Source organism: Echeneis naucrates, chromosome 9 (genome assembly GCF_900963305.1).
Source record: "Echeneis naucrates chromosome 9, fEcheNa1.1, whole genome shotgun sequence".
In the NCBI taxonomy this organism is placed as follows: Eukaryota; Metazoa; Chordata; class Actinopteri; order Carangiformes; family Echeneidae; genus Echeneis; species Echeneis naucrates.
In genome coordinates this window covers 245,077-272,890 of record NC_042519.1, presented here as the reverse complement: position 1 = coordinate 272,890, position 27,814 = coordinate 245,077, and the positions used below count along the sequence as shown (strand labels likewise).

At 40.9% G+C, this 27,814-nt stretch overlaps 1 protein-coding gene across 4 annotated transcripts in view; it reads left to right on the top strand.

Annotated features, from left to right (window-relative positions):
- Positions 1-27,814, top strand: part of apba1a (amyloid beta (A4) precursor protein-binding, family A, member 1a) — a 55,821-nt gene that overhangs the window by 21,520 nt on the left and 6,487 nt on the right. The window contains exons 2-13 of one of the 4 annotated variants that reach the window (XR_003841114.1): positions 272-1,883; positions 4,041-4,139; positions 4,215-4,254; positions 4,821-4,966; positions 15,849-15,881; positions 16,853-16,939; positions 17,158-17,343; positions 17,431-17,610; positions 17,695-17,907; positions 18,906-19,025; positions 19,104-19,244; positions 21,413-21,614. Coding sequence is in view for 3 of the 4 variants with exons in the window: in XM_029511296.1 (XP_029367156.1) it covers positions 360-1,883; positions 4,041-4,139; positions 4,215-4,254; positions 4,821-4,966; positions 15,849-15,881; positions 16,853-16,939; positions 17,158-17,343; positions 17,431-17,610; positions 17,695-17,907; positions 18,906-19,025; positions 19,104-19,244; positions 21,413-21,484 (2,841 nt within the window). In the remaining variant the exon portion in view is untranslated. Of the gene's footprint in view, positions 1-271; positions 1,884-4,040; positions 4,140-4,214; positions 4,255-4,820; positions 4,967-15,848; positions 15,882-16,852; positions 16,940-17,157; positions 17,344-17,430; positions 17,611-17,694; positions 17,908-18,905; positions 19,026-19,103; positions 19,245-21,412; positions 25,514-27,814 lie in introns of those variants that run through there. The other 3 variants (XM_029511296.1, XM_029511297.1, XM_029511298.1) reach the window with 3 other exon arrangements.

Sequence of the window (27,814 nt, the reverse complement as noted above, 5' to 3'; positions counted from 1 at the left end):
TGCACCTCTTCATCTCCACATTCCTCAATCCACTAGGTGTCCCTGTTGCTCTGGTTCACTTGTCGTCTTCCCACTCACAAGTCATTTTCAGTGCCTCCACCTGTCTGGTTCAACGTGTCAGTTCCAGCCTGTGTGCTGTCAAATTGTATTTGTCACTCTGGTCTCATTCTTGTCTCAGTGCTCATGGTACAAAAGCTTTATCATTAAATCACAACAAGTTCACAAACAAGACTTCACAATGCCCATGTCTTGTTTCTTCCTCTCTTTTCAGTGTTTACTTGTCCTCGGTGTGGCACTTGCTAATGATGGACTCCTAAAACTTCTCCTACACTGAATGAACCATTAACGACCCCCATGAGATGGAACTAGGACAAGAGGTTATGGAAGAAACCAATGCTCTTCTTCACCATTGTCTCAACAGCCATAACAGCCGGTCGCACAACCACAGCAACCAGGAAAACCAGCACAGACGCTGTGAGCCCCCAAATGGTGGCAGCGCCAGGGCACCCCACGAATGTCGACCAAGAGAAGAGGAAAATGTGGACATTGAATATGGAGCTCAAAGCCCAGAGCCCCAGCAGCACCAGCCCATTCCACGACCCGCTGTGACACGTTATCGCAAGCAGGGGGACAGCGAAGCCCGGATCAGAGTCCAACAGCAGAGGCAAAGACAGAGGCAGCAGAGGGAGGTAGAGAGGGCTCAGCACTTAGCACAACAGCAGGAAAAGCAGCATCATGTTGAACAAACCCAGGACGAACGAGAGAGGGATGATTCAGTGCTGGCCCGCTCAGCAAGCACAGAGAGTGGCTTCCACACCCACACAGACCGTGCTGAGGGGGATGATAGCCTTCTCATGATGCCCCTGGAGCCTGAGGGGCAGCCAGATGTGGAGGATGATGTGGGGAACTACAGAGCCCAGCTATGGCCTGAGGCTGAGGTGTATACTGAGAGTCCTGAAGCCGAACATCAACGCCTACATCCACATGTTAACTATCCTCTTCACTCCCCACCAGATATGCAAAATGCTCAGAGACAGGATCAAGCAGAGGGGATACTCAACACTGGCTACATCAACTATATCTACACCCAGCCCCTCAGCCACTCTGGAATGAGGTCCAATGTCTTAGTGAGTCAGAGTTCAGAGAATAAAGATATTGGATTTGCAGAAGAAGCCTATTCTGAGCCATATGATGTTTACACACTGTCTGAACACGTTTATGAGGAAATCTACGATGCCCCCACAACAGTTTCATCTGTTGCAGAAAGGGACAGGGACATAGAGTCTATCCAACAGAGGCGGGCTGGCTTTCGGCTATTGGACGGCGGGGCAGGAGGCAGAATCTACCATCACCAAGAGGCAGTGGGTTCCCGCTTGCGCCACTACGATGAACGTTCAGATGGTGAGTCAGACAGCCCCGAAAAGGAAGCAGAGTTTGCTCTGTACCCCCATGCAGACAGCTGTGAGCAGGAGGAAGATATTGACAGCAATGTTGCTGGGGTCAAAGAGAGTTTGAGCTCTCAGAGTCATACTGCAGAAAACACCTTTGATGAAGAATATGAGTTGCCACAAGAAGAAGAAAGAATCCAACCGAAGTCCCAGTCCGACTCTGATAAAGAACACAAAGTCTCTAACCAAGGGCAGAAGTGCAGGAAACTGGCTTTGAGTCCTGCAGAGGAGCCTGCAGCAGAAAGGAACAGCCAGGAAATGAGGGACGCCATTTCTCTGGCCATCAAGGACATCAAGGAAGCCATCGAGGAGGTCAAGACCAGAACAGTGAGATCTCCTTACACACCTGATGAGCCCAAGGAGCCCATTTGGGTAATGAGGCAGGACCTGAGCCCCACTGCTGAATGTGACCTCCAGGCATCACTTGGGGGTGATGTAAGTACAGCTGCTATGAATGTTTTGGATCAAGCTGTAAAAAAGTTAAAGTTAATTTACTCTTTAGCTATGCTACCATAGGCCTAGACTGCTGGGGGACTTGCATGCGACTTACCAATAACCATGCTTCTCTGAAATCCCTGTTTCTCCCAGTTTTAAGAATGTGTACAGTATTTACTAACCATGTTTCCTGAAGTCTCTGTCTTTCCCAGTTCCTCTCCTCTCTCTCCCTGTTCTCATCCTGCAGGTGGTGAATCATCGCCCCCCCATGTTCCTGCAAAGCCTGCTGCTCCCATACCTTCATGAACGTCATCCAGCATAGTTTCTATGAACTTCATACAGTATCATATGTCATATGTTCCTGCCTGCACCTGCTTTGAATATCCCCTCCTCCTGCTCTCATTCTCTCCCTACTATACCCAACCTTGCCCCCCTCCCCCATGTCTCTCTCTCTCTCTCTCTCTCTCTCTCTCTCTCTCTCTCTCTCTCTCTCTCTCTCTCTCTCTCAATCAAACCGGTCAAGGCAGATGGCCGCCCACCTGAGCCTGGTTCTGCCCGAGGTTTTTCCTTGCCTGCAGGCTTTAATGTCTACCTGTTGGGTACATATTTTAGCAGGTTTCCTTCAATGCCAATGTTAACAGAGTTGTCACACAACAGCACAGTGAAGGGAGTACAGCCCTGTACATTTGAACCCAGAGAGGAGGAAGCAAAACCATCAGCAGTTGTTTGAAATATTAAACACGTGTGTGTTCGGAGTGTGCATCGAGCTGGAGGCCTATTTCCTCAGCATAGATTAGTACAAAGAGAAATCCTATGATTTATTTAGTAGAGACGGACAAAGGTGAAGGTAAGATGGGTTCAATAATTCAGCAGTGAGGATCCAGTAACAGAGGGACTGATCACGATGAGGACTGAACACCTTGGCTTCACACTTTTTGTTTGCTCTCATGGCTCTGTATCTGAAGGATATGTAGACAGAGAGACAGGCATGGAGAAAGACAGCCTATTTCCATTGTGAATTCTGATACCTCATTGTTACTTGAGTGGACTCAGTGCACCTGGGCCTGGTCACCGGGCTCTGGACACTTGTTTGCCTGGGCTCTGGGACATTTGTTCAGCTGGACTGTTGTTGAGGTCCACCATGGAAAACTTCTGGATGTATCAGGTGGAGAAACTTGAGGAGGAACAAACCAAACAGACTGAGCAGCAAGAGACAGAGGAGAAGGTTTGAAAATATGTTTTATACTGGATTAACTATGGGTCCCCTCTGTAGCAGTGTTGGTAGGAAGTGATGTGTGAATGGTATTTGTTATGATGGATCAGACTTGAGGGGCCTTGTTCCAGAGAAGATCAGGCAATAGGATGAATTTTATGCTTGCAAGAGTGCATGGAGCTTGGTAATTCAGAGACACTTCATGAGGGCCAAATATATTTTAGTATCAGCAGAACCTGGTTGCTGAGGTAGAACAGGTCTATTCATTCCTACCACAATTGAGTGGCAGGGCCATAGCCTCCAAGGTGACTGGTGTGCCACATTTGCTCGAGAGTATGTATATTTTGATCCCAGAGAGGCCAGCACCAACAGGGGATCGGGCTTCAAAGTCTCAAGGATAATTATGAGGTGCTCCTCTGTCTCAGAGTTGTGTGGCAGTAGTGCAGAGTTACCATACCTGTGATACATAAAAACATCCACACTTCATAATATCAATAATCAGAAATAACCCATTAACAATAACCTTTAATAATGGCAGTTATAACCTTTAAAATCAAATTTATTTATATAACACCAAATCATAATAAAGTTACATCAAGGCACTTTACAAATGGGGTGGGTACAGACCAAGTCTTTCTGGAGTTGTCCCCAACACACCCTTCCAAGAGCAAGCAGTGACGATAGTGTCAAGGAGAAACTTCCTTTTAGAGGCAGAATGTTTTGGCAGAACCAGGCTCAGGGAGGGAAGCCAACTGCCTCAACTACAATGGAGATCAAGAGCAGGAGGAGGGAAGATGCCATTATTTAATGACTTTCACTGAGCTGTTACTTGATGGTTTCCTCGTTGCTTAATTTCTTTAATGGCCATATGGTTCATACATAGGTCTTGGGTCTGAGTGTAAGGTCTGAAATGTCTTGGTCCACCCCTGGTTCTGTCCCTGCAGTCTGCTGGTTCAGGCTCACCCTCTCCTCCAGGAGCAGAGTCCTCCACCAGACACCTGCTGCAGGATGCCAGCTTTGAATCATCTCCTTCCAGTAAAGAGGTACATTCACCCTTTCACATTGATCCTGTTGTTATGATTTGCTGATGTTTGACATTCTCTTTTCTCTGCTCTCAGTCCAGGAGAAGCCTCGCCTCCTTTCCCACATATGTAGAAGGTGAGTATTCATCCTCTTATCACTTCAGTGCACTCACCTCTCTATGAGCAGCCATGTGATCATGATCATCAGTGATCATGGACGACAGCTGACTTAGTAGAAGCTGTGTGGTAGACAACAACAAAGAACATTTATCTCTGTACTGGGTACAGTGAGGAAAACATTTAGTGAGCAATTAAAGTGTAATGTGGGACATTTTCATGTAGATTTCAGTATATCTGACTTTCCTCACAATCACTGGAGTGTCATTTGGTAGAAAGCAGGTTTTACGTTCTTCAAATCAGTGTCCAGATCCTGTTTTATAGACAGATTGTGGTGGAAACTATGACTGTTCATGTCAGTCCATGTCCAAGATGCTTCAGTGAATCATTTGCAGCTTCTTACAGTACAACTAAAGTGACAATTCAACTACATGAAGTCCAGGTTTAAGTCGATTATTCCTCCAGACTACTTCTTCATGGTGGTTCACAGGGAAATGATGATGAAATAGAAAAACATGATGATATGGCAGAAAGACATGATGATGAGACACAGAGACCTGTCTCTGGCCCTCTGTCCTCCTCCAGTCCCAGGTCCCTGTGACCCTGAAGACCTGATCGATGGCATCATCTTCGCAGCAAACTACCTGGGCTCCACCCACCTAATGTCAGACAAGACCCCATCCAAGAAAATACGAATGATGCAGGCACAGGAAGCTGTGAGCCGCATCAAGGTGATCACACACAGAGACAGAGACACAGACAGAAAGAGAGACATACACTGAAAGATGCAAAGACAGAAGGAGACACACCCACACACATTCAGGATTCAGGATCTAGATCTGAGTCTGAATCCTGATCTGGATCTGAAATCATGATCTGTAGCAGTTATCAAGCTCTTCTGTATCAACCCAGTGCAGTTCCATGTGTGCAAACGGAGCTACATTTATATACAGATAAATTCAGTATATACAGTTACATCCTTTGAATAATTTGTTACACATCAGTTTCTTTCAGAGAATGGAGGACTATTAATATTTTTCTTTATATTCAACAAGTTTGGAGGTTCAACATGAAAAAACAAAATGATAGAATCTGTCTGATATTATTCAGCAACTGCTGAAATATTAGAGCTGTTGTGAATGTACATATTTTTCATTTTACGTCCAAAATTACAGGAATATACAATGTTATAGTCCTTCAGTTAAGAACGCCACATATTTTTCTGAGGTAATTTTGACATCTTTGGACACCTTAAAGGAGCCTGCCAACCAACTACAATTCCAGCACAAAACATCACTCCACCACCTCCTTGGTGACTTTGAAGCCTTGTTGGGACATGGTGGCCATCCACCAACCATCCAGAACTCCACTGATCTGGACCATGCAGTATAGTACAGCATTCATCAGTGAATAAAACAGTTTGATAATTAGTCCACTGCCATTGTTCCTCCTTGTAGACATTGGTTAAAGTTGGCCATCAGCAAGCCTCTGGTGGATCCTGCATCAAGAGGTTCTGGGACACCAGAGGCACCAGAAGCTTCTTATCAATTCAGTTATATCAGTTATTTTTTCACAGCTACTCTATTAATACCAATTAATTTGCCTTACAGAAACTTTTGCTTAATACATCTTTATGTGCACTCTCAATCACACAAAAATCTCTTTACAGTACGAAGATATCTCTTACTTTCTGGTGAAATATCAAGTTTATCAATACCAATTACCAAACCTGTCTGACATTAATGTCAGTGATGTAAACTGACAGGAGAAACAGAACAACTGAAAACTTGAACTGAAAAATTCAAATTCAAATTTTTGCTTAATTGAAACATGCTAGATTCTATTTGCATAACAGTTTGGAACGCAGTGTATAAAGCAGGTCTACACCAAACTCTTTATAGAATTATTAAAGAGACCAATCAAATCCCTGAGCATGAGCAAACAACTTACTTTTAATAGGCAGAAACCTCAGGCAGAACCAGGCCCAGGGGAGCAGCCACCTACCTTGACTGGTTGGGTTTAGAGAGAGGCAAGAGGGAGAAAGAGGGGAGGGTCACTTATTCAGGGTGCTGCGCAATGCTTTGTCAATAGGGATAGCAGAAGCACAGGAAAGGAAACACTCGCTTGCAGCTAGTCATGGCATGGTACAGGGGGAGGGTAGTCCTCCGTAGACGGTTGGCAGACGGTTCAGTTGGATGCCCGGGGTCTTCTGGGGCCTCCTGCCTGGGATTTGTCTCGTGGTGCTCTTTGCTGATGGGTCTATGGTGACTCTTTTGGCCTCTGTGGTTCTGACACTGGCTAGTGTGCGATGGCTTGCCGCTTCCTCTCTACCTTCCAGGGGTGGGGACTTTTCCCAGTGCATGGAAGATTTCCCTCTCTCGCAGTCTCCTCAGTCTGTGTGAGTCGGGGGCACGGGGCTAGTACATCACGGCACTAAAGCCCCCTGCCCCTGTAGCCCTTCCCTCCTTCTGGCACTTCACCGGGGTCTGCCCACAGGGGCATTGCTTATGTTCCCAGGTGGGTCTCTTTGGCCAGTGGGGTGCCTCCATTACTGGAATGGAATACTGGTAGTTGGCTGTGGTGGCCCTCTGGGTTTGGTGCCTCTTGTGCTCACGCACACAGGGTGGAGGGCCTGGGGAGCCTGTCCTGACTCGGGGCCCTGCTGATGGCTTCACTCATATTTAGGGAATGCACACATACATGTGTTATCACTTACCGAGTCCGAGTTCAATCTATCACTTGGTACAATATTTGACTCAGCTCCTCTGTTGGGACACCTTTTGGACTCCCATCTCTCCAGAGATCCACAAATAAATCAAATCAGATTTATTTATACAGCGCCAAATCGAATGTCGGGACCAAACTACCCGAAACTGCCAAATTATTTAAAGAGACCCAACACATCTCCCCCATGAGCAAGCACTCAGGTGGAGGTGCTCAGTCCTTCCCCCAGCAGTCTACTCTGTAAAAAAAAAAAAAATGAAGAAGAAATGTTTTGTAATTTTTCTTACTGATTTTTTCCGTTTTGGAATAAAACAATGAATTGCCAATAGATTTACAGATTCAGTAATTTTAGGTTTTATGTTTAAAATTACAGTTAATTAACCATAATTTAAGGTTACATTAAAATTATGTTTTTTAATGACAATTTATTGTATTTGTACATCTTTAACTGTAATTTTACATACGTTTCTGTATTTTTTACAGGTTTATTACCATTTTCCATAAGACAATGTAATTGTAATGTGATATAAATTAACAGATACTAGCAGTAATTTAAAGATTTACTAGAATTACAATTATAATATTACATTATACATTTTTTTAAGGTAATTTAAAAAAAAAAATTATATTCAAATGCAATTTTACATTAACTGTGACATATTAATTTACAAATTGCTGTCCTTGACAATGAAGACATACAAAATTCTGGAAAACCAGTCAAGTGTTTTCCTTAAAATTGCGGGTAATTAAGATTCAATTTCAGTAAGGGCGCCAGTTGTTTGCTGGAAACTGGAGCCCATGACGACCAACTGGCTGAGTCTGAAGAATGACACTTAGTTTGGATTAGTGCTGGTGTCCTTCCAGTCCGTCATGCAGGGAAAGACGTGCCTTCATTGGCGCATGTTCTTCAAGGATGATGTCTGAGACAGCCACAATAAACATGTCAACCAAAAGCCATTTGAGGTGAGTATCACGGATAACGCATGTGAACGATATTTTAATTAATTTTCATACCTCCAGTGAACAGCCTTGATGCTATCGTTAGTATCCCTCTGATAAATTGCTACCTTCATGTAAGCCATTGTTAGCAGATAGCTATCGTTTTAGTTGATTTTGTGACTAAGTGACAGATGGCAGCTGGGTCACTTTGTTTTACAGAGAAAGGCCCAGCCCCAATACACCTCCTACCCCTACTTTTTAGCCCTACCCGTAAGTTTTGTACATTCCTTTATTCATGTAAGGGTAGGGGCTATGAATCTAGCCCTTCAGATTGAGGGTTTTCTGATGCTGACTTCTCAAGGAAGGGCCAGTGAAAATTTCCCAGAATGCTTTATGTCATAATTTGCATACTGAATCAAACAACAATGGCTACCCCCAGAAAGAGAGAGGATGTGGAGAAGTCGGAGAAGAAAAACCACAAAAAATTCACAAGAGACAACAGACATCGATGGTGTATTCTCCGTGTACTTCTTGGTTAATTCATCAACCAAAATATGATGAATGCTAAAAAACCGATCGCAACCGTAGACTCCATGTTGCTGCTTTTATTGTTTGTTAGGTTTTTTTTTTTTTACAAAATTTACATTGACAGACAGAGTACAAACAGGGTGAGGGGGTACATAGGAAAATAAAATAATGCTGATTGAAATTTCCATGAACCGTACACTCCATGTTGCTGCTGGGACAACACAGTCGCTTGCGTGCCTGAAGATAAATTATGCAGTGACTTAGCAAGTTGTGTCCCAATTCCTAGGGAAGACTAAAACTCCCAACCCCTTGCGGCTTCCTTTCGAGGGTGAAGGGGTAGTGGGTGAGGGCTAGGGGTAGTGAGTTTTTTTTCTATAAAAAAAAAAAAAGCAGAATTACTGATGTCGTTTATTTTTGAGTTTCCTGTTGAACTTTAAATGCGGAAGCTTTGAAAACAGAAACTAACCTGTTTAAATGACCAATTTGTGTTATTTTTTGTAATGTAATTTTACTGTGCAAAATTGATTATTTTATTGTAACATTTCATATGTTTTAAAAGCCTTTTCGAGCTCACACACAACTCACAATTTCTGTGTGTTTCCCTAACCCTGTCGCCACAGTTGCCAAGTAAAGATCCGAAGATCCAGTCCTGACATGAAGTGGAAATGGGTCACATACATTCCATATATGAAAGAGGATGACTCCCAGTGAATATTTGTTCAGGTTACTAAAATGATTGTTAAATACCCTAAATTTACAGATAGTATCTTTAATTATACCTATTAATGTATTTTGATGTACAGTTAATTTTCCATTGTCAAATTCTCTAAAATAACTACTGTAATACTGTAATGTGCAGAAATTCCTATTTGAGTAAAGGTACATATTTAGTTTATACACTGTGTCGAGTTTGTGTTGTTGTTTTGTTTTTGGTTTTTTTTTTGACTTGGGGAAACTTTTATGCAGCAAATCAGTGTAGATGGACAAGAAATGGCAATACCCTTAATTGACAGGGGTTGTCCTTAATTTTAGCTATTTTTGATGCATTTGCAATGTATTTAGCTTGTTTTTCCACTGTCCAATGGTTGTTTTTTAATCTACTAATTCTCTGAAATGATGACAAAAGCACAGCATCCTTCACTCCACTAATTCCTACCACCACCACCTGCTTCTCTTTCACTGTACATCCTTCTGCATTTTGTCTGCTTTTTGTTCCCACTATATTCATTGTGGTTTGAAAAAAAAAGGAAGGAGGGAAGAGGTAGAGGGTGGGAGAACGAGCAGAAAAATAGATGGAGGGATACATAGAGAACAAGAGCAGATGGACAGAATGCAAAACAAATAAAAAAAAAAACATACATATGTAATGAGCAATTGATGCCTAGTACCTGCAACAGGAGATGAGGAGAAACATGGAACAGAGATGAATTGTCCCTTCCTGTCTGCAATTACAGGTGTAACATGGGGACAGGAAGAAAAAATTTTGTGATGTGATGGAGTGATATACATGCATGATGGACAGAGAGAGGTCGGTGCGTCCCCCGGTAGTCTAAGCCGAGAGCAACATGACTAACATAAATCAAACTTTAAATTTGCAGTCACTGCACTTCAAATTGAGATAAGTTTGTGAACGATTGCTTTATTGGAGTCATGCCAGCAGCATCTGAAAGCTGAGAAGTAGTGCTTCACAGCCGAAATAGGGTCATTACAATGATTAATGACTCGGGCTCTGCACAGAGTCACTATTGTTATTGCTCGCATTTTTTATTCTTCTTACTTATTATTTTGTGCCACAGGCTTCAGCACAGAGGCACGACTTAATCTTCTCCAGACTATAATTTATTTATTAGTGACGCTGGCCTGCACAGTCACCATTGTCATTGCTTGCATTTTTCATTCTTCTTACATATTATTATTATTCCTCTTCCGTAAAAATTTTGTTCGCCTACTCATTGGAGAGCTTTGAATCGACCCCCAGGGACCAAACCAGCGAAAACGCAGCCAAAAACCTCCATTCATTTCTAATGAGAGACAGAAAAAATCCCCCAAAATCTTCAGCTTTTTTAAACCTGATACTTTGGCATACTTTCTACACAGCTACACAGTCCATTTAACCTTTAAAACTGAGGAAAAATTGTTCTCTACCAAGTTGTGTTTTCTTCTTGCTGATATCTTTTATACTCTTTGATTAAAAATTTGTAAATTTAAAAAAAATTATAAATCACCATCACGTGCACATAGTTTGAGGTGCACGCGTCATTTTCTCCAAAGTCGTAGAGATTCTTGTCCTCTCTCACGCCTCACGGAGTTACTGTTTTGTCACAAATTGCCCCAGATTGAGAGGCTCGCCGAAATAAACTGACCTGTTTCTTAATGGGGCTCTGAGAAGGATGATGCAATCCAAGCAGAGACACACAGCTGCAATGAATGATGTTATCAGTCACTCCAAGAAATTATGTCATCAGAGTCCTCTGATATGAGATCTGCTGATCAACTGTTAACACTGACATTTGTGTTAGACTGCAGAACACACACAGAGACTGATAAACACATGCATAGACATACACAAGTGATTATCAGTGAGTTCAGTGATGTATCTTATCATCTATATGCTGATGATGTTCAGCTCTACTGCTATTTCAAGCTGACAGAGCTACACAAACTCGATAGCTTAACAGTCTGCCTGACTGCCATCAAAAAATGGCTAAATAACAATATCCTTCAACTGAACTCTGCTAAAACAGAAACACTGATTACAGATACTACAGAACACAGATCCTGCCATTCCTTTCAAAAAGCAGCATTTAGGTCAGTTAGGTCTCTCTGTCAAACCTAGTTTACGTAATCTAGGAGTTGTGTTTGACAAGGACATGTCCCTGGATCACCACTGTAAACAGTTGGTGGAGAACTGCTTGTATCATCTCTGGAACATTGCTAAACTGAGGTCTATGATTTAAAAAACCAAAATGTAAATGATAATTCATGCCTTTATGTCATCTCGCATTGATTATTGCAACACTGTTTTTATGTGTTTTAACAATAAGGCTGTAAATTGCCTTCAGACTGCAAAATACAGCAGCAAGGCTTGTAACTGGAGCCAGGAAAAGAGATCATAACACCCCAATTTTATACTCTTTACATTGGCTACCAGTTAAATTTAAGATTCATTTTAAGATTTTAGTACTTACTTTTAGAGCTGTTAATGATCAAGTTCCCCTGTACATATTACTGAGACCCTACTCTACCTCACTTTCATTAAGGTCGTCAGATCAAAAACTTTTGATGGTGCCCCGCACCCATTTTAAAACGCGAGGTGACTGCTCTTTCCAGGCCAGTACCCATCGCCTTTGGAACGCACTCCCACTGACCTTACGCCGCATAGAGTCCACTGACGGTTTTAAGAGTGAACTTAAAATTTATCTCTTTAGACAGGCTTTTCCTTGCATCTGTGAAATTACTTGTTGTTATGTCATTGTTGTGTTTTTTGTAATCTCTGTATTTTACTGCATTTTATCCTTTCTGTAAAGTACTTTGTGATTTTATCAATGAAAATTGCTCTATAAATAAATTTTACTTACTTACTTACACAGACACACACACACACTTACATACAGACAAACAGCCCTATACGTAGGCACCTACATACAAGGGGTGTAACGATACGGTATTTGTATTGAACCGTTTCGGTACGGGACGTTCAGTTCGGTACAGGGCTGTCCACGGGTGAGGTCGCGAGCTGGAAGTTGCGTGTGTTTTCATTCCACCGCTACATGTGCAGCCCGTGTGCATCATGACTACTGCTAGTGATAAACCGGAGCTTCAAGACCTTCCCCTGTCGCTAAAGTCTCCTGCTTGGGAACACTTCGGCTTCCTGGTTAAATACTTAAACGGAGAAAGACAGGTGGATAAAACAAGGGTGGTGTGCCGTCACTGTTCAGCTGAGATCGGGTACGTTTCCGGCAACACGACAAACATGCAAAGTTACCTGAAATGGCACCACCCGAATGTAAATGTCACCAATACAAGAAAAAAACACATTAGTGTAAACGCAGCTGACGTCGGCATTCAAGCAGCCTCTCCATGGCAATTCAGATCGGGTTAAAGCTATAACAACAGCCATTGGAGTTTTTATAGCAGCGGATCTAAGACCATATTCAGTTGTTGAAAATGCAATGCATGTTTTAAACACATGTTAAAGGTGATTAATCCCGGTATGAAGTACCCACACTTCAGCCAGAAAATAATACCAGACCTGTATGAACAAGCTAAATCTTCTGTTGTCAAAGACTTGTCAAAAGCATGTACAGTAGCACTCACAACTGATGGATGGACATCCAGAGCTAATGAGAGCTATACAACTCTTAACTGCCCATCATATCATCCCTGAGTGGAACATAGTGAGCCATGTTCTGCAAACTCGGCCCATGTATGAACAACACACCAGCGCAAACCTGGCAGAGGGACTTAAAGAGACACTGTTGGAGTTGAAATTGGAGAGGCCAGGAACAACAATTACAGTCACAACAGACAATGCCAGGAATATGGTCAATGCAGTGAGTGAAGCTGGAATGGGCCCCCAAATTGGGTGTTTTGCCCAAACTATTAATCTAGCGTCTCAGAAAGCAACAGGTCTCAATCAAATATCCAGACTGCTGTCTTTTTTTCACCGTAGCCCAACAGCTGCACACATATTGGAGTGCAAACAGGAGATGCTTAATGTAGCAAAACACACCCTTATTCAGGACATCACCACCCGCTGGAACTCAAGTTATATGCTTGAGAGGTACCTTGAGCAGCAAGCAGTAGTGTACTTGGCACTGACAGAAAGGGCTCTCGAGAAGAAAGATATCAGCACATTTTCTGACCAGGAGGTGAGTTCCTGAAGCCACTAAAAACTCTCACAACACTGATAAGCACCGAAGCTACACCTTCAGCATCCATGATCCTGCCCCTCAAAGCCACAATTCTCCACTCTGTGGAACCACATGATGGAGAATGTGCAACAGTGACGCAAGTCAAGGCTGCCATCAGAGAAAACCTCGAGGACAGGCACTCTTCTTGTCAGGACTTCCTCCACAAATGCACAGCACTTGATCCAAGGTTTAAACCTCTCCTCCCACCCCTCATGTGGATGATGCCTGTCATGACAGGATCTACAACAACCTCATCACAGAAATTGTGGCCATGGAAGGAGAGGTATTGTAATCATTTAATAAGAAATAATTTTATGTGCATAAAATGTCTATTTCACTTCTAATTTTGAAACAACTAATTGCTTGTGTCACTAGTATTCATGTTAAAAATATTTATACTTTTTTTTTTATTTTAGGCCAAAGGGACAACAGCACCCAGAGGCATCTGAACCATCTCCTTCTGTCAAGAAGTCAGCAATGGGTGAACTGTTTGGTGAGCTCTTCAAGACACAGGTGGGAAACAAGGATACTTTGCAGCTGGTGAAGGAAGAGGTTGCTGCATACAAGGCAGTGAGCTTTATTTCAGTAGACTCTGGCCCACTTCTATGGTGGAAGACCAATGAGCCCATATATCCCCTAACTGCCAAGTTAGCAAAGCACTACCTTGCCATACCCGCTACCTCTGTCCCTAGCGAGAGGGTATTTTCAACTGTTGGGGAGATTGTAACTGCCAGTAGATCTGCACTTATTGCTGACAATGTGGACAAGTTAATTTTTCTGACAAAAAATATGAAGGTTGAGTAAAACTGAACGGGGCTTCGTGCTGGAACTGTTAGTGCTGCACTTTATTTGTTGAAAAGTTTTGTTAAAAGCTGTTTACAAGGAATTTATTTTTTATAAGATTACATACATTTGTTGTTTATTTGTGAATATTTTATTAAACTTATTACCAGGCAGCACTTTGCATTTATTTTATTTTCCTGTTTGTATAATGTTACAATAAATTGTTGGTTTACAAATAATAAACACGCAAATAAACAACAAGCAACTTTAGGTTTTGCATTTTGTTCCCATACTGTACCGAAAATGAACCGAACCGTGACCGAAGTACGTAACGAACCATGATTTTTGTGTATCACTACACCCCTAATACATACATACAGAAACACATACATAGACATACACAGAGACAGAAGCACACACATCCTTACATACAGACACACACACACACAAAAACACAGACAGACATTCACAGAGACACAAACACACGGCTGATGAATACTATGACTGTGGCCATCAGTTTGAATGATTTCTTCTCTGACAAATCTATGTACTCATCCCTAACACCTCTGATATGAGAACAGAATTTCCTTTTGTGCTGCTTTGGTTTTATAGATATTAAACACTTTAATTTCTGTTTATGGAGTTGTTTAAGAGACCCAACATATCCCTCCAAGAGCAAGCACTTATCTAATGCTTATCTGAAGTGTTTAGGACCAAGAGCAATGACTTCAGTTTTGTCCGAGTTCAGATGTAAAAAGTTGCAGGTCATCCAGTTCTTTCTCTGTAAGACATGCCTGAAGTCTGATTAGCTGATCAGTGTCATTTGGCTTCATTGACAAATATAACCGAGTATCCCTTGCATAATGAAAATTAATGCTGCACTTCTAGATAATATTGCCTTCGGGAAGCATATATATATGCTGAGAAGGTTTGGTCCAAGGACAGAACCCCATGGAACTCCATGATTAACTAAAGGGCTCAAGCAAAAGTTATTGTTAACATGAAAGCAGCTTAGTGCGGCTCCTTGTTTCAGCCTTTGTCATAGAACATTATGGTCAATGGTGTCAAAAGCAGCAATAACATCTAACAGGACAAGTATTAACTAAGGGCTTCAACAACAACAGCTGGGCCCCCCAGCTGTTGTTGTTGAAGCCCTTAGAATGTTGTTGGTAATTTTTACAACATTTCTGTGCTATGGTATACTCTAAAACCTGACAGAAATTCTTCAAACAAGCCATTCCAATGCAGATGTGCACATAATTGGCTTTCAACTGCTTTTTCAAGAATTTTGGGAATGAAAGTGAGGTTAAATATGGGTCTAGCAATAAACCAAAACATCTGGATCAAGATTAGAGCTTTTGAGAAGAGGTTTTTATAACTTGGTAGAAAATAACTTGGAAGGTACATAACCAAGACATAAACTCACATTAATCAGATCAAGAACATACATGTTATTTAGTGAAAAAAAATCTTTAAAATAGTTATGTTGGTCTCAAACACAAGTTGATGGTTTGATGATGAGACTATAAAAACTCGCTCTGAGAGATTTAAAGGTGAGCACAGTTGCTAGCTTTCAGATGTTCCGACAGTTGATGCAGGAAGGGCTTACTTTTAGTCACAGAGCCACATTCAGTATAAGACATAAGTGGTAGGTCAGGTTATGTTACCTCCATCCTGATCTGGTCTCTAAACTCTGACTCCTGTCTGCTCTCTTCTCTGTTTGCAGACGGCGCAGAAATTAGCCCAGAACAGGAAGAAGGTGCAGTACCTGCTTATTGATCCTCCATACACTTTGTCACTCTGTGTATCTGTCCATTTGTGTGTATGTGTGTGTGTTCTTTTTATCCATGTATTTTCTATGTCTATGTGTCTCTGAATCATTTTTATTTGTCTTCTGGTGTGTGTGCTGATGTGTGAGCTGAGTTGCTCATAATCTGGGAGTTTCATCAGAGCCAATACAGTTCATTCTTTGATTAAGTTTCATTAAGTTTTTATCAGACTTCATGTTGATGCATCCAGAACTTTCCGAGATCTGGACCAGACTTTTACCATGGTGGATTCAGTGTACTGCACTAACTGTGACTTGAATCACTTGGTTAAACTCAGCATCTTCTTGTGAGTAAACCAATAATGTTGGTGGTTTAAGTCCCTTTGGTCCCCCCTCAGGACCCAGAACAATGGTGAATCCTGAATTTTGAAGGTGATAAATACAGCAGGTAAAATAAGTATTGGACATGTCACCATTTTTCTCAGTAAATATATTTCTAAAGGTGCTCCTGACATGAAATTTTCACCAGATGTCAGTACCTACCCATGCAACCCACGCATGGAAAGAAATCAAACATTAGATGTACATAAATTAAGTTATGCGTAATGAAATGGAATGACACAGGGAAAAAGTATTGGACACACTTACTTAGATTTGTTTAATACTTTGTACAAAAGCCTTTGTAGGTAGATAGATATCTAAGGTTTGATTTCCTTGCATGTGTGGGTTGCATGGGTTGTTACCGACATCTGGTGAAAATTTCATGTCAGCAGTATCTTTAGAAATGTATTTACTGAGAAAAATGATGACGTGTTCAATACCTTTTTTACCTGCTGCACTTTTATGTTATATGATTAATGCTATTGATCACAGTTTTTAGACTGGCAGATGGCATTATACTAATGCTAACGTGTGTGTGTGCGTGTTTGTGTGATTGTTTGTGTGCGTGGGTTTGAGTGTAGGCCCCTGAGGTTGAAACTCAGCCCATGACAGAGGTGGATCTTTTCATCTCCACTCAAAGGATCAAAGTACTCAATGCTGACTCCCAGGTACTGTTGCACACTACACATACAGACACAATCACACAAAAAGGAGATTGAGATGGTTTTTAGCTTGTTGTCAATCACAGAGACAGATGCACAGCGTGTCTGCTGGTCCGTATGGAGGCCCAGGGAATCTGGAGGTCTCAGTTTGCTGGGTTCAAGAGAGTCTTAGATTTAGTTTCAGGTTTTCTTACAGTTTGCCATATTTCTGGTTCTCTGAGCAGGACACCATGATGGACCACCTGCTTAGGACCATCTCCTACATTGCCGACATTGGGAACATTGTTGTTCTGATGGCACGGCGTAAGATGTCTCGACCTGATTCACAAGAGAATATGGAAGCATCAGACCTGGGTCAAGACAGCAAGCGTCAGTACAAGATGATCTGCCATGTGTTTGAGTCAGAGGATGTGAGTCACAATGGTTCTTTAACCTTGAAACAGAGTCCAAAAATAGGAACCCACTGCGGTTCTAACTGTGTCCTTCCTGTCCTCCAGGCCCAGCTCATCGCCCAGTCCATCGGTCAGGCCTTCAGTGTGGCCTACCAGGAGTTCCTACGGGCAAATGGCATCAACCCTGAGGACCTGAGCCAGAAGGAGTACAGTGACCTTCTCAACACTCAGGACATGTATAACGATGACCTGATCCACTTCTCTAAATCTGAGAACTGCAAAGATGTAGGTGGACTCAGACCACAGCACAGAGTTGTCATGGTGACACATGGTGACCTCAATCAGTTGCTGTTTCTGCTCTGAACTCAGGTTTGCATAGAGAAAAGTAAGGGTGAGATTTTGGGCGTGGTCATTGTCGAGAGTGGGTGGGGCTCCATCCTTCCCACTGTCATCATTGCAAACATGATGCACGCTGGGCCAGCGGAGCAGTCTGGCAGACTGAACATCGGAGACCAGATTATGTCAATCAACGGGACCAGTCTGGTGGGACTGCCACTGTCCACCTGCCAGAGCATAATTAAGGTGAGCATATGAGACTGACAGACTCATGGACTCAATCATCGATGGGCTCTCTGACGGACTGGCTTACTAAATGACAGACTAACTGACTGACTAACCAATTGACTGGCTGACAGACTGAATCTCAGGATAACTGACTGACAGACACACTGACTGACTGAAAGAGTGACAAATGGACGGATAAACTGACAGACTAAGTGATGGAATTGCCTACTGACAGACAGATTCACTGTCTGTCCACAGTTTTAGATTTCTTGGAAGACTGATCTCTAACTGTTCTCTCTTGGTCTAACATCAGTAAACGGTAATAAAGGCACAGCTGTGGCTCTATTTTCTGAGAGTGTTCTAGAGGAAGAATTTAGAGGAGGAGCTGTTGATGGCCTTTTATGGAGCTACAACTGAAAGCATACTGACCAAAGGCAACTCAGTCTACAATGTTCGTTGCTTGTCTACAGACAGGAAAGCTCTGCCTAGAATTGTGAAAGAAGCACAAAAGATCTGCTGCTCACTGTCTTCAAGACATTCCCACTTCCCACTTCATCAACAGTAACATCATTAAGGCCCCTGGCAGGCACTACAGGTCTGCAAAGGAATGCTCTTTCAGACTTAGAGACAGTTTTTTCCAGAAAGCTATCAACATAATCAAGTCAATGAATTACTTAAGTCACCTCTGTTTACCCATTCTGCTCATGTACAATAACAACCTTTAAAACATACTACCTACACAGTGAAATATTCATTCATTCTGCTACATAATTTTAGCCCAATTCTTTAATGATAACATATATAAGATATGCATATATGTGTACACTCTTATTTGCTGTGACTTTGTGATGGTGATAGCTGATCGACTGTGTGTCCTTGATGGACAAATGGACTGACATGCTAGGACCAGACGGGTAGATGGAATGAACGACTGTTTGTGTTATTGATGGATTGCCTTGTTTAGATTTTGAAAACTAGATTCTGACCGAGTCTGTCGTATGTGTTTCCTTTTGTAGGGTCTGAAGAACCAGTCCTGGATCAAGCTGAACATTGTCAGATGTCCCCCAGTCACTACTGTTCTCATCAGACGACCTGATCTCCGCTACCAGTTGGGCTTCAGTGTACAGAATGGCATTGTGGGTAGCATGATAGCTCTGTATCTATGTTACAGTGATTTGATGCACATGTAACAGAATTGTTCTGCCCCTCAATAGATCTGCAGCCTGATGCGGGGAGGCATTGCTGAGCGAGGTGGGGTCAGAGTTGGTCACCGCATCATAGAGATCAATAGTCAGAGTGTGGTGGCCACACCCCATGAGAAAATAGTCCACATCCTGTCCAATGCTGTGGGAGAGGTGAGTGAACACAGCTGGAGGTCACTTTACCTGTGGGACAGCACTACACTCCAGCATCAGACCTGGACAAAATCCAGGCCACAGCTAAAACAGATCCAACTAAACCAGCTCAAAGACTAGCCTTCAAACATGATTTATATCAATGTCACAATAAAGGCATCTTTATAAATCTGCAAAGACAAATCAATTTCAATCTGCGAGTGACTGAGTCCTTTTGTGATCTCAATCACATGCCTCATCCCATGTTGGCCCATTACAAACTCAAACACTCTCAGTCAAAATCATAATCACAATAAATCACAAACTAGGTGAACATAGGTGAATACAAGCAAAATGGATGGAAGCCTGGAGATTAGTTAAAACCAGAAATGAGGAAAAAAAGGTCAGGTATGAAGTGTATTACAATGGTAAAAAAAAAATCACAAGGGCACAACCTGAGTGAGAGGCACATTTTGATGTTTGAAGAGGTTTTGTGATGGTTCAGTACCAGATGCTGGTCCAAAAATTAGCGAAAGACAACTTGATACACCAGTCTAGCCTTATTCCCTAACATATATAAGGACCAGATTACTGCTCATTGCTGTTAGTGCAGCAACAGTAATTCTATTGATACTGACGCCATTTGCTGGAAGGTCTGAGGTGAGGAAGTAACCAAGCCTTGATCATTTGTGTTTGAGCCAACTGGTTTGTTGTGCTGAATTCGGGCCTTAAAGCAGACAGAAAGGAAGTGGCGGTCCAATAATGTAGATTAAGCCTTGAAATAAATATTAAAAACATGCAAATAAAGCCCTTTACAATGCCAGAAGCTCCTACTAATCAGCCTTAACAGAAGAAAACAAGAAAATTCCTTGGTTACTTTTCAGTACTGTGGCCAGGCTGAGTAGCTCTGCGTAGTGATGAATTTATGGGCATTTTTACAAATAAAATCATATCAAGTCCAAAATTCACCAGCTCTTCAGCCTTTAAATCTATCCAAGCTAGCTTCTATAGTGTCAGCATCTAATCCATATAGTCTTGTCTTTTTTACCTGATACCTGAGGTATCACAGTGGAAAAGTGGTTCATGCTGTTGCCCCACAACAAGAAAGTTCGGTTTCCGGGCCTGGGGCCTTTCTCTACGAGATTTGTATGTTCTCCATGTGCTTGCGTTGGTTTACTACAGGTGCTCCAGTTTCCTTCCCACGTCCAAAGACATGCATGTTTAGGTTAATTGGTGACACTAAATTGCCCATAGGCATGACTGTGAGGGGTTGTTCGTCTCTGTCTGTTGTCTATGTGTTAGAGTACAGCATAGCAATGAAAGAGCATTGGTAAAAGTTACCAATGACATTCTAATAGCTTCAGACAATGGATTGGCGTCCATACTTGTCTTGTTAGCTCTTAATACTGCATTGGACACCATTGAACACAATAGTCTGTTATGAAGACTGAAACATGAAATTAATCCAAAGAAGCGCACTAAGCTGGTTTAAATCATATTTACCTGACCGATATTTGTTCATGTTAACACATAGGCACCTTAGTTAATCATGGAGTTCCACAGGGTTCGCTAACTGGGCCAATCCCTCTCACCCTATATATGCTTCCCGAAGGCAATATTATCCAGAAGCACAGCATCAATTTTTAATGTTATGCAGATGATATTCAGTTATACTTGTTAATGAAGCCGAACAAAACTAATCAGCTAGTCAGACTTCAGGCATACAGTATCTTAGAGATATAAATGCCTCGATGACATGGAACTTTTTACTTTTTTTTTCTGAATTCAGACAAAACTTGGCCCTAAGCAAATTAAAGAAGCATTATCTAATCATCTAACAACTCAGGAAGGCATTACCTTGGCCTCCATATCCACTGTCAGGAACCAGTATTGTGAAGTTCAGAAACATTCAATCTCAAGAAGATGCAGAAAAACTAGTGCATGCATTTTTTTACCTCTAGACTAGACTACTGTCAGTCATTACTATCAGGATGTCCCAGGAATTGTCTGAAATCTTACAGTTAAAAATTGATAATGGTTTTGCCAAGGTTTATGTTGGGTCTCTTTAACAGCTCCATAAAGAGTTTGTTCTAGACTTGCTCTATATGTAAAGTTCCTTCATGTAACTCTGTTATGATTTGGCACTATGTAAATAAGTTTGATTTGAGTTGTGTTTGTTACTGTCTCAGATCCACATGAAGACGATGCCTGCAGCCATGTACCGCCTGCTTACAGCCCAGGAGCAGCCTGTTTACATCTGACAAGACACAGTCCTGGCTTTACACCGTTTAATCTTCTTGCTGTCACTCCTATCAAACCCCATCAATCTCCCTCTAGCTGTCCTCAGCTGATGGATCACAGTGAGCACACTGACATTGTCCTATTGCTCAGGTAAATCTCGATTCAAGTGACAACTTAAAAAACATTTAGAGGTTCAGACTTCAGCAGAATGTACAGTGAATGGCTTAAGTCTATACCTATCTCCTCAGTCTATAGCATTCTATGCTTGATCAAGTCACACCTTGGTGATCTACATTGTACTCCTGATCATTCTAATCAATCTTGGTCAATATATACCTGGTCAATTTAGTCTATGTCTGATCAATCTAAACCTAATCAATCTACACTAAGGGTGTAACAGTACGCTAAAGTCACGGTCACGGTATTTACCTCGGTTTTGAAATCATTGGTTTGCTACATTTTCGGTACAGAAAAATGCAAAAGAAAGAAAAAGTATCGCTTTTCATTTGATATCAAATTGAAAACAAAAAACAGTGAAAACATTAAACATAACACATTTCCCTGAACAAAGAATCAGAATCAGAATACTTTATCTACGATTTGAAATTGTTTCGTTACAGGTGCTCATTGCAATCATAGAAGAGATAGAGGACATTTAAAAATATATAAAAAACTAAATCTGTATGAAAGAAGTATGTACAGTGATAAAATGAGCATATACAGTAATGTGTGAACAGTAAGGATGGTAAGGATGGTACTTTTGAAATAAAAACATACCTGGGTCAAGGTAGGAAAACAAAAATAAGTAATAAAAATAAAGATCAATTAAAGAAGCATAAAAAACACCATTATGCAAGTTGAAATAAATTGTTTAATTCTACAATGTATAAAACACAGAAAATACTAGCCTCATGCGAACGCTAGGTGCTAAAACAAGTTGTCAGATGGCTCTGCGTGGTTCGTCTTTACCAAAGTTAGACTTGATTGTTAGTTAGATTAATTACTGAAATTTGCTTGGGTAGCTCAAGCTCAGTGAAGATGGTCAGTTTTACATGGTAAGAGGGGTTGCTAGGATGGCTCAATAACAACAAACAGGGCTTTGTGATAGTGTTCCATGGCCCAGAGGAAGCAGGGAGTGAAAGTAGTTCCGCTTTGCTTTAGCGTGTTAATATTGGGTAAAACAACATAGTACAGTACAGCACAAATGCATACATGTACTGAACGCCCTGTACCGAATGGTAGGAATACACGTACTGTTGCACCCCTAATCTGCACCCAGCCAATCTGAAGTCTATACCTGATCCAGTCACTTGATCAGTCTACACTGAACAATTTATGTCTGATCAATTTACACCTGATCAGGCTACACTGGAATAATTTACACCTGGTTAGTCTACAGCCTACACCTAGTCAATCCACACCTGCATCAGCAATCTCGATAAATGGTCTCACAAAGCTGGTTACCAACTGTCTAACTGAACTCAGGGTATGTCCATCTAGATCTGTGCACTAGATCTGTTCACATAAAAGGGGCAGAGTTTGCTGAATCCAACAAGTCCGACTATGGAAAAGACACAAAGAGCTGCATTGAAGGAGCAAACTATAAATGTTAAGACTATAAATCAATAATTCAAGAGAACAGTAACACAGTTGCAGCTGCCAGAATCCGTAAATAATGCTGGCAAAAGAAATTGCCTCCTCTGTCAATGTGTAAATTACCAGGATTATAATATTAAATCCCCAACACATCAGCAAGATTAAATGTATGAGTCACATACATTTATGTTTCAGATTTTTTTATTGCTTAATTTACAATTCTATCCTCATTATGGTGGTTGTCCAGATAACCTTACAGTTTCCAGCCCAAATTTGAACCTTCCCGGTTAGCAGGTAAAAACATAATATACAGTACATAAGAGGAAACATGTCAGTCCTTCAAAACTGCATGAATATCAAGTACAGTCAGAAAACCAAATCTGCAGGGCTAGCTGCAAAAAATTAAATAAGAGCCACAGAAAATACATCTATTCATGAACAATAGGTTATATACAATTAAAAGTGCCACAAATAAAAGTGAATAAAGAATTAAATTGCTCAGTAAAAAAATTCAAATTCCAATAAATGCATAAAAAATAATGAATACAGACAATAATTGATAAAATGTGCAAACATTAGCTGCGTAGGTGTATTTAATAATTTAATAATACATTAATTCATTTCTTAATAATTTCAGTCATTAATCTTTTGCACTTTTTCCTAATTTTGGAAGGTTGTCAAGGTTGCAGCATGCAGATTCATTTTTGTGTAGACACTCCCCAACTCAGGAACATCCCTGCATGAAATACATTCAACAACAGCGACAAAGCACATCTAATGCTAACGCAGGTACAAACAACTGTGATGCTGGGGTAGTGTAGGCTACAGTGCTTTGAAATTCTTAATAGGCAGAAGATATGTGCAGAACAAAATTTGAGCTCATGGTCGGCAAGGGGAGCATTCTGAACGCCATTTTAACTAGCAATTCTGTCCGTTGGTATCTCTGAATGTTCTGAAAACTAATGCTCCTAAGTAGAGTAGTGCCTCTACATTGATCAGTAGATGGCATGTATTTAAATAAATTAACCACAGTGCAAATTGGCTGTATAGTAATTCCTTTACCTTTAAGCAGAATCAACTCCTTCTCTTTAATTTGAACTTTGCACACACCGTGACTTGTGTTTGTTTATGGCACCTTGCTGTTTGAAATCATTGTATTTCTGTGCTCTGTATCATATTACTTGGAGTTCTGTGTGGATGATCCACGTTCATAGCTCAGGATCCCTACATAGTTTTTGTATCTTCTCCACTTCAGTATGATATTAGCCAACTCCTAGCTTATCAGCAGACAGTAGGGCAGATTCACTGTTACTAAACTGAACAGTAGCATCAGGTGCAGAGGCAGGTGCTCAAAGGACTTAACTGATAATGAAGCCCTCTTTAGCTAACAACACTGGATAAAACGCATGTCAATTAAATATGTGTTTAATTTGACAGTGTAGTTTTGACCATAGCATGCACCTTATTTATAAAAATTGCTTTTCAAAAAAATCCCACCATATGTATTCAAATATTCATCTACTCTACTCTTCTCTTAATCAAAAGAAGCCCAATTTGTCTGGTAATGGGCAGGCAATTTTCCAAGAACCGACTGGTCAGTAGGCAGTCTTGTATAACTGCTTAGCTCTTATCCTGAACTTAATCTTCTCTGAGGCAGGTTAGGCGTTCCGCATAAGTTACCATGCAAATGTACCCTGATAGAAAGTAAACCACCTTCGTGATACTGAAAATACAGGGTTAACCCGGAAGTTAGCTCAATAAACTGAAATCCAGCTTCATTACACAGGCCTCTGATCAATAAATGCCTGATCAAGCTGCACCTGGTCAGTCTATTCAATGAAAAAGTAAAATTTTCTGTCAGCAGTAAAGACCCTGACCTGGTCTGATGAGCTGATCCAGGATTCATCTAAAACAACAACAATAACACAACAACACAAAAGCTGATGTAAGCTTGATCTACACAATAACGACACAGTAACAAATGGTGATTGTGAGAACATTTGGAATAGTTTTGTGGTTGAACTGATGAGATGCAACTCACTGAACCTTGGACTGAATTTGATTCAGACATGATGAATCTGTAGATCCCGAGGCATTTACTGCCCACCCCATTTCTCTGAGAATGTATCTATCTTCATCACATCAGCTGTGACCAACTTTACTTTAATTTGGGATGCTGTGAGCTTTGTCTCTTCCGACTGCTCTGTGTCTAAGCCCCACCCCCTAAAGGACCCTAGAGCTGATTAATGTGTTGATGTGTTGTCATGAGCTCAGTTTGGCCTCATAAACATGACTGGACTCAGAGGAGGAACAGACTGAACTGTTACATATGATACTGTATTGCTCTTTCCTCTAATGTGTGTGTGTGTGTGTGTTTGCCTGAGACCAGTGAGATATATGTACATATACATATACAAACACAAAGACAAATAGACGGACTATATGGAAACTATGTAAAGTAAAGCTAATGGTGGTGCTTCAGTCAATAGACCAATGTATCATGGAGGATTTCTGGTGAAGCTGAGAAGAGCCAGCACAACTTGAAGGCTTGTCAGGGACTGGAGGTGGAGACAGGCTCAGTGAATGTTACCATGGAAACAAGGCTAGCACAGCAGGTACAGTTGTGTTCAAAGTAATAGCAGTGTGTTTAAAAACACGAGTAAAGCTCAAAATCCTCACATTAGTTTTTATTTCCATGCATTGGGAACACTACATTATATTCTTAATGAAAAAATGAAAAAAATATCAATTTATCAATTTTTATTCATTTTTCAGCACTTCTTGTGCTGAAAAATGAATATTGGACTGTTCAAAAAAATAGCAGTGTCTTTTTCTTGACAAACTCAAATATTTAATGTAAACTGAAATATCTTTAGGCTTTAGCATTCCTGTGAATCATTACACTAACACACTATATTGCCAAAAGTATTCACTCACCTGCCTTGACTCACATATGAAAGTAAGTAGCATCCCATTCTTAATCCATAGGGTTTAATATGATGTTAGTCCACCCTTTGCAGTTAAAACAGCTTATAGGAATTTTTCAACATTCTTCCAAAGGCGCATTTGTCACGCACTGATTGTCTATAACTTTAATTTAGTTGGTCTGGAATCAAGATACTGCTCGCTTACTGGTGTGTTTGGGGTCATTGTCTTGTTGAAAACCTTTCAATGGAATTCCCTTTCAGCATAAGGCAACATGACCTCTTCAAGTATTTTGATATATGCAAACTGATCGATGATCCCTGGTATGCGATGTTTTTTCCATACCTTTTTTCCACACCTCTTTGGTTTTGGTTTCCATTTTAAAGCATTGAAGATCATTTTAGCCAAGCAGCCTATCATTTTCTGCACAAAGTATTCCCCTCTCCAATCAACGTTTTAATCAAAGTACACTGTTCTTCTGAACAATGTCTGGAACGACCTATTCTTCTCAGGTTTTCAGAGAGAAATGAATGTACAACATGTGCAGGCTTCAATAAGGGCCACCTGATCGACACCTGTGAGGTCATTCACAGAATAACCTCACTAATTGAACTCCACACTGCTATTTTGAACATGCCCCTTTCAATTCATTATCCAATTACACAGACGCAAAAGCATGCATATTATGAATGTTGGGTCTGTTGGTTTGCTATGACTCTACAACACCTACTGGTAAATTATTTGCCATGTAGTAATATAATTTCTACCAAAAACAATGATTTGTCTGATTAGTCATGTTGGACCGCTATTATTTGGACCACAACTGTATCTCTGATTCTGAATGTAATTGAACATAGAAACATGTCCATAGCACGGCAGGGGTGGCAACGGCAGCTGTGTGGTTATTTGCTTTCTGTGATGTCACTGATGCAGCTTCTCCCTGTAGCACACAATGTTTGTAAAAGTATTTACAACAATAAAACAAACAATAACAAAAGAAATGACTTCATACAGGAACATGTTCTTTCCTGTTCTGACTCTCATACCATCAAGTTTTACTACAGACTGGAGGTTATAGGGACCTTCAGGGATCCCCTCCCTTTGAGAGGAGCATTAAGAGTCCCCACAAAGACCACAATGAACTCTGGTCTAGCTAATCAAATCAAATTTATTCAGTGATGTTATTACCCCTGAAGTCATTGTTAACATGATGTTATTATAAACTTGGTGTGGTTCTAATCATGAGGTCAATATAATGTCATTACTGCCCATAATGTCTGTGATTCCTGAACAATTTGAGATCCTTAGACAGTCTTGTCTGTCATGTGTTCCCAGCAGCAAATCAACTGTGGAGCAGTAAGAACACTCGTAAAAGATCAACTTGGAACATACAAGCTTGAAAAAGACTGGGCAATGAAACTATTTCTGGAACAAAGTTCTTGTTAGTTCTGTAGGTTTAAACACAGGGTTGTTCACCAATAATAAATCATCATCGTCAATAATAACTCTGGTCTCAATTCTTCAAGAAACTTGTTGAAATTGAAGGTGAGAGGTCATAACAATTGACAAGACAAGGTTCAAACTTGAAATGATGCATAGAGCAAACAAACAGTTACTATGGAAATTTGGCTGATCAAATCAATTTAATTGATCTGACAGCCATAGCTTTGAACTTACTTCCTATTTTTAAAAAACTCTGGTTCTGAATCAAAACCAAGATGTAAAACTTTTAACTTTTTTTTAAACCAGAAGAAGCCATATTTGGAGAAGGTGGAGCAGAGGAGAAGTGAGGGCTTATTTTAAATTAACTGGAAATTAAATTAAATTTG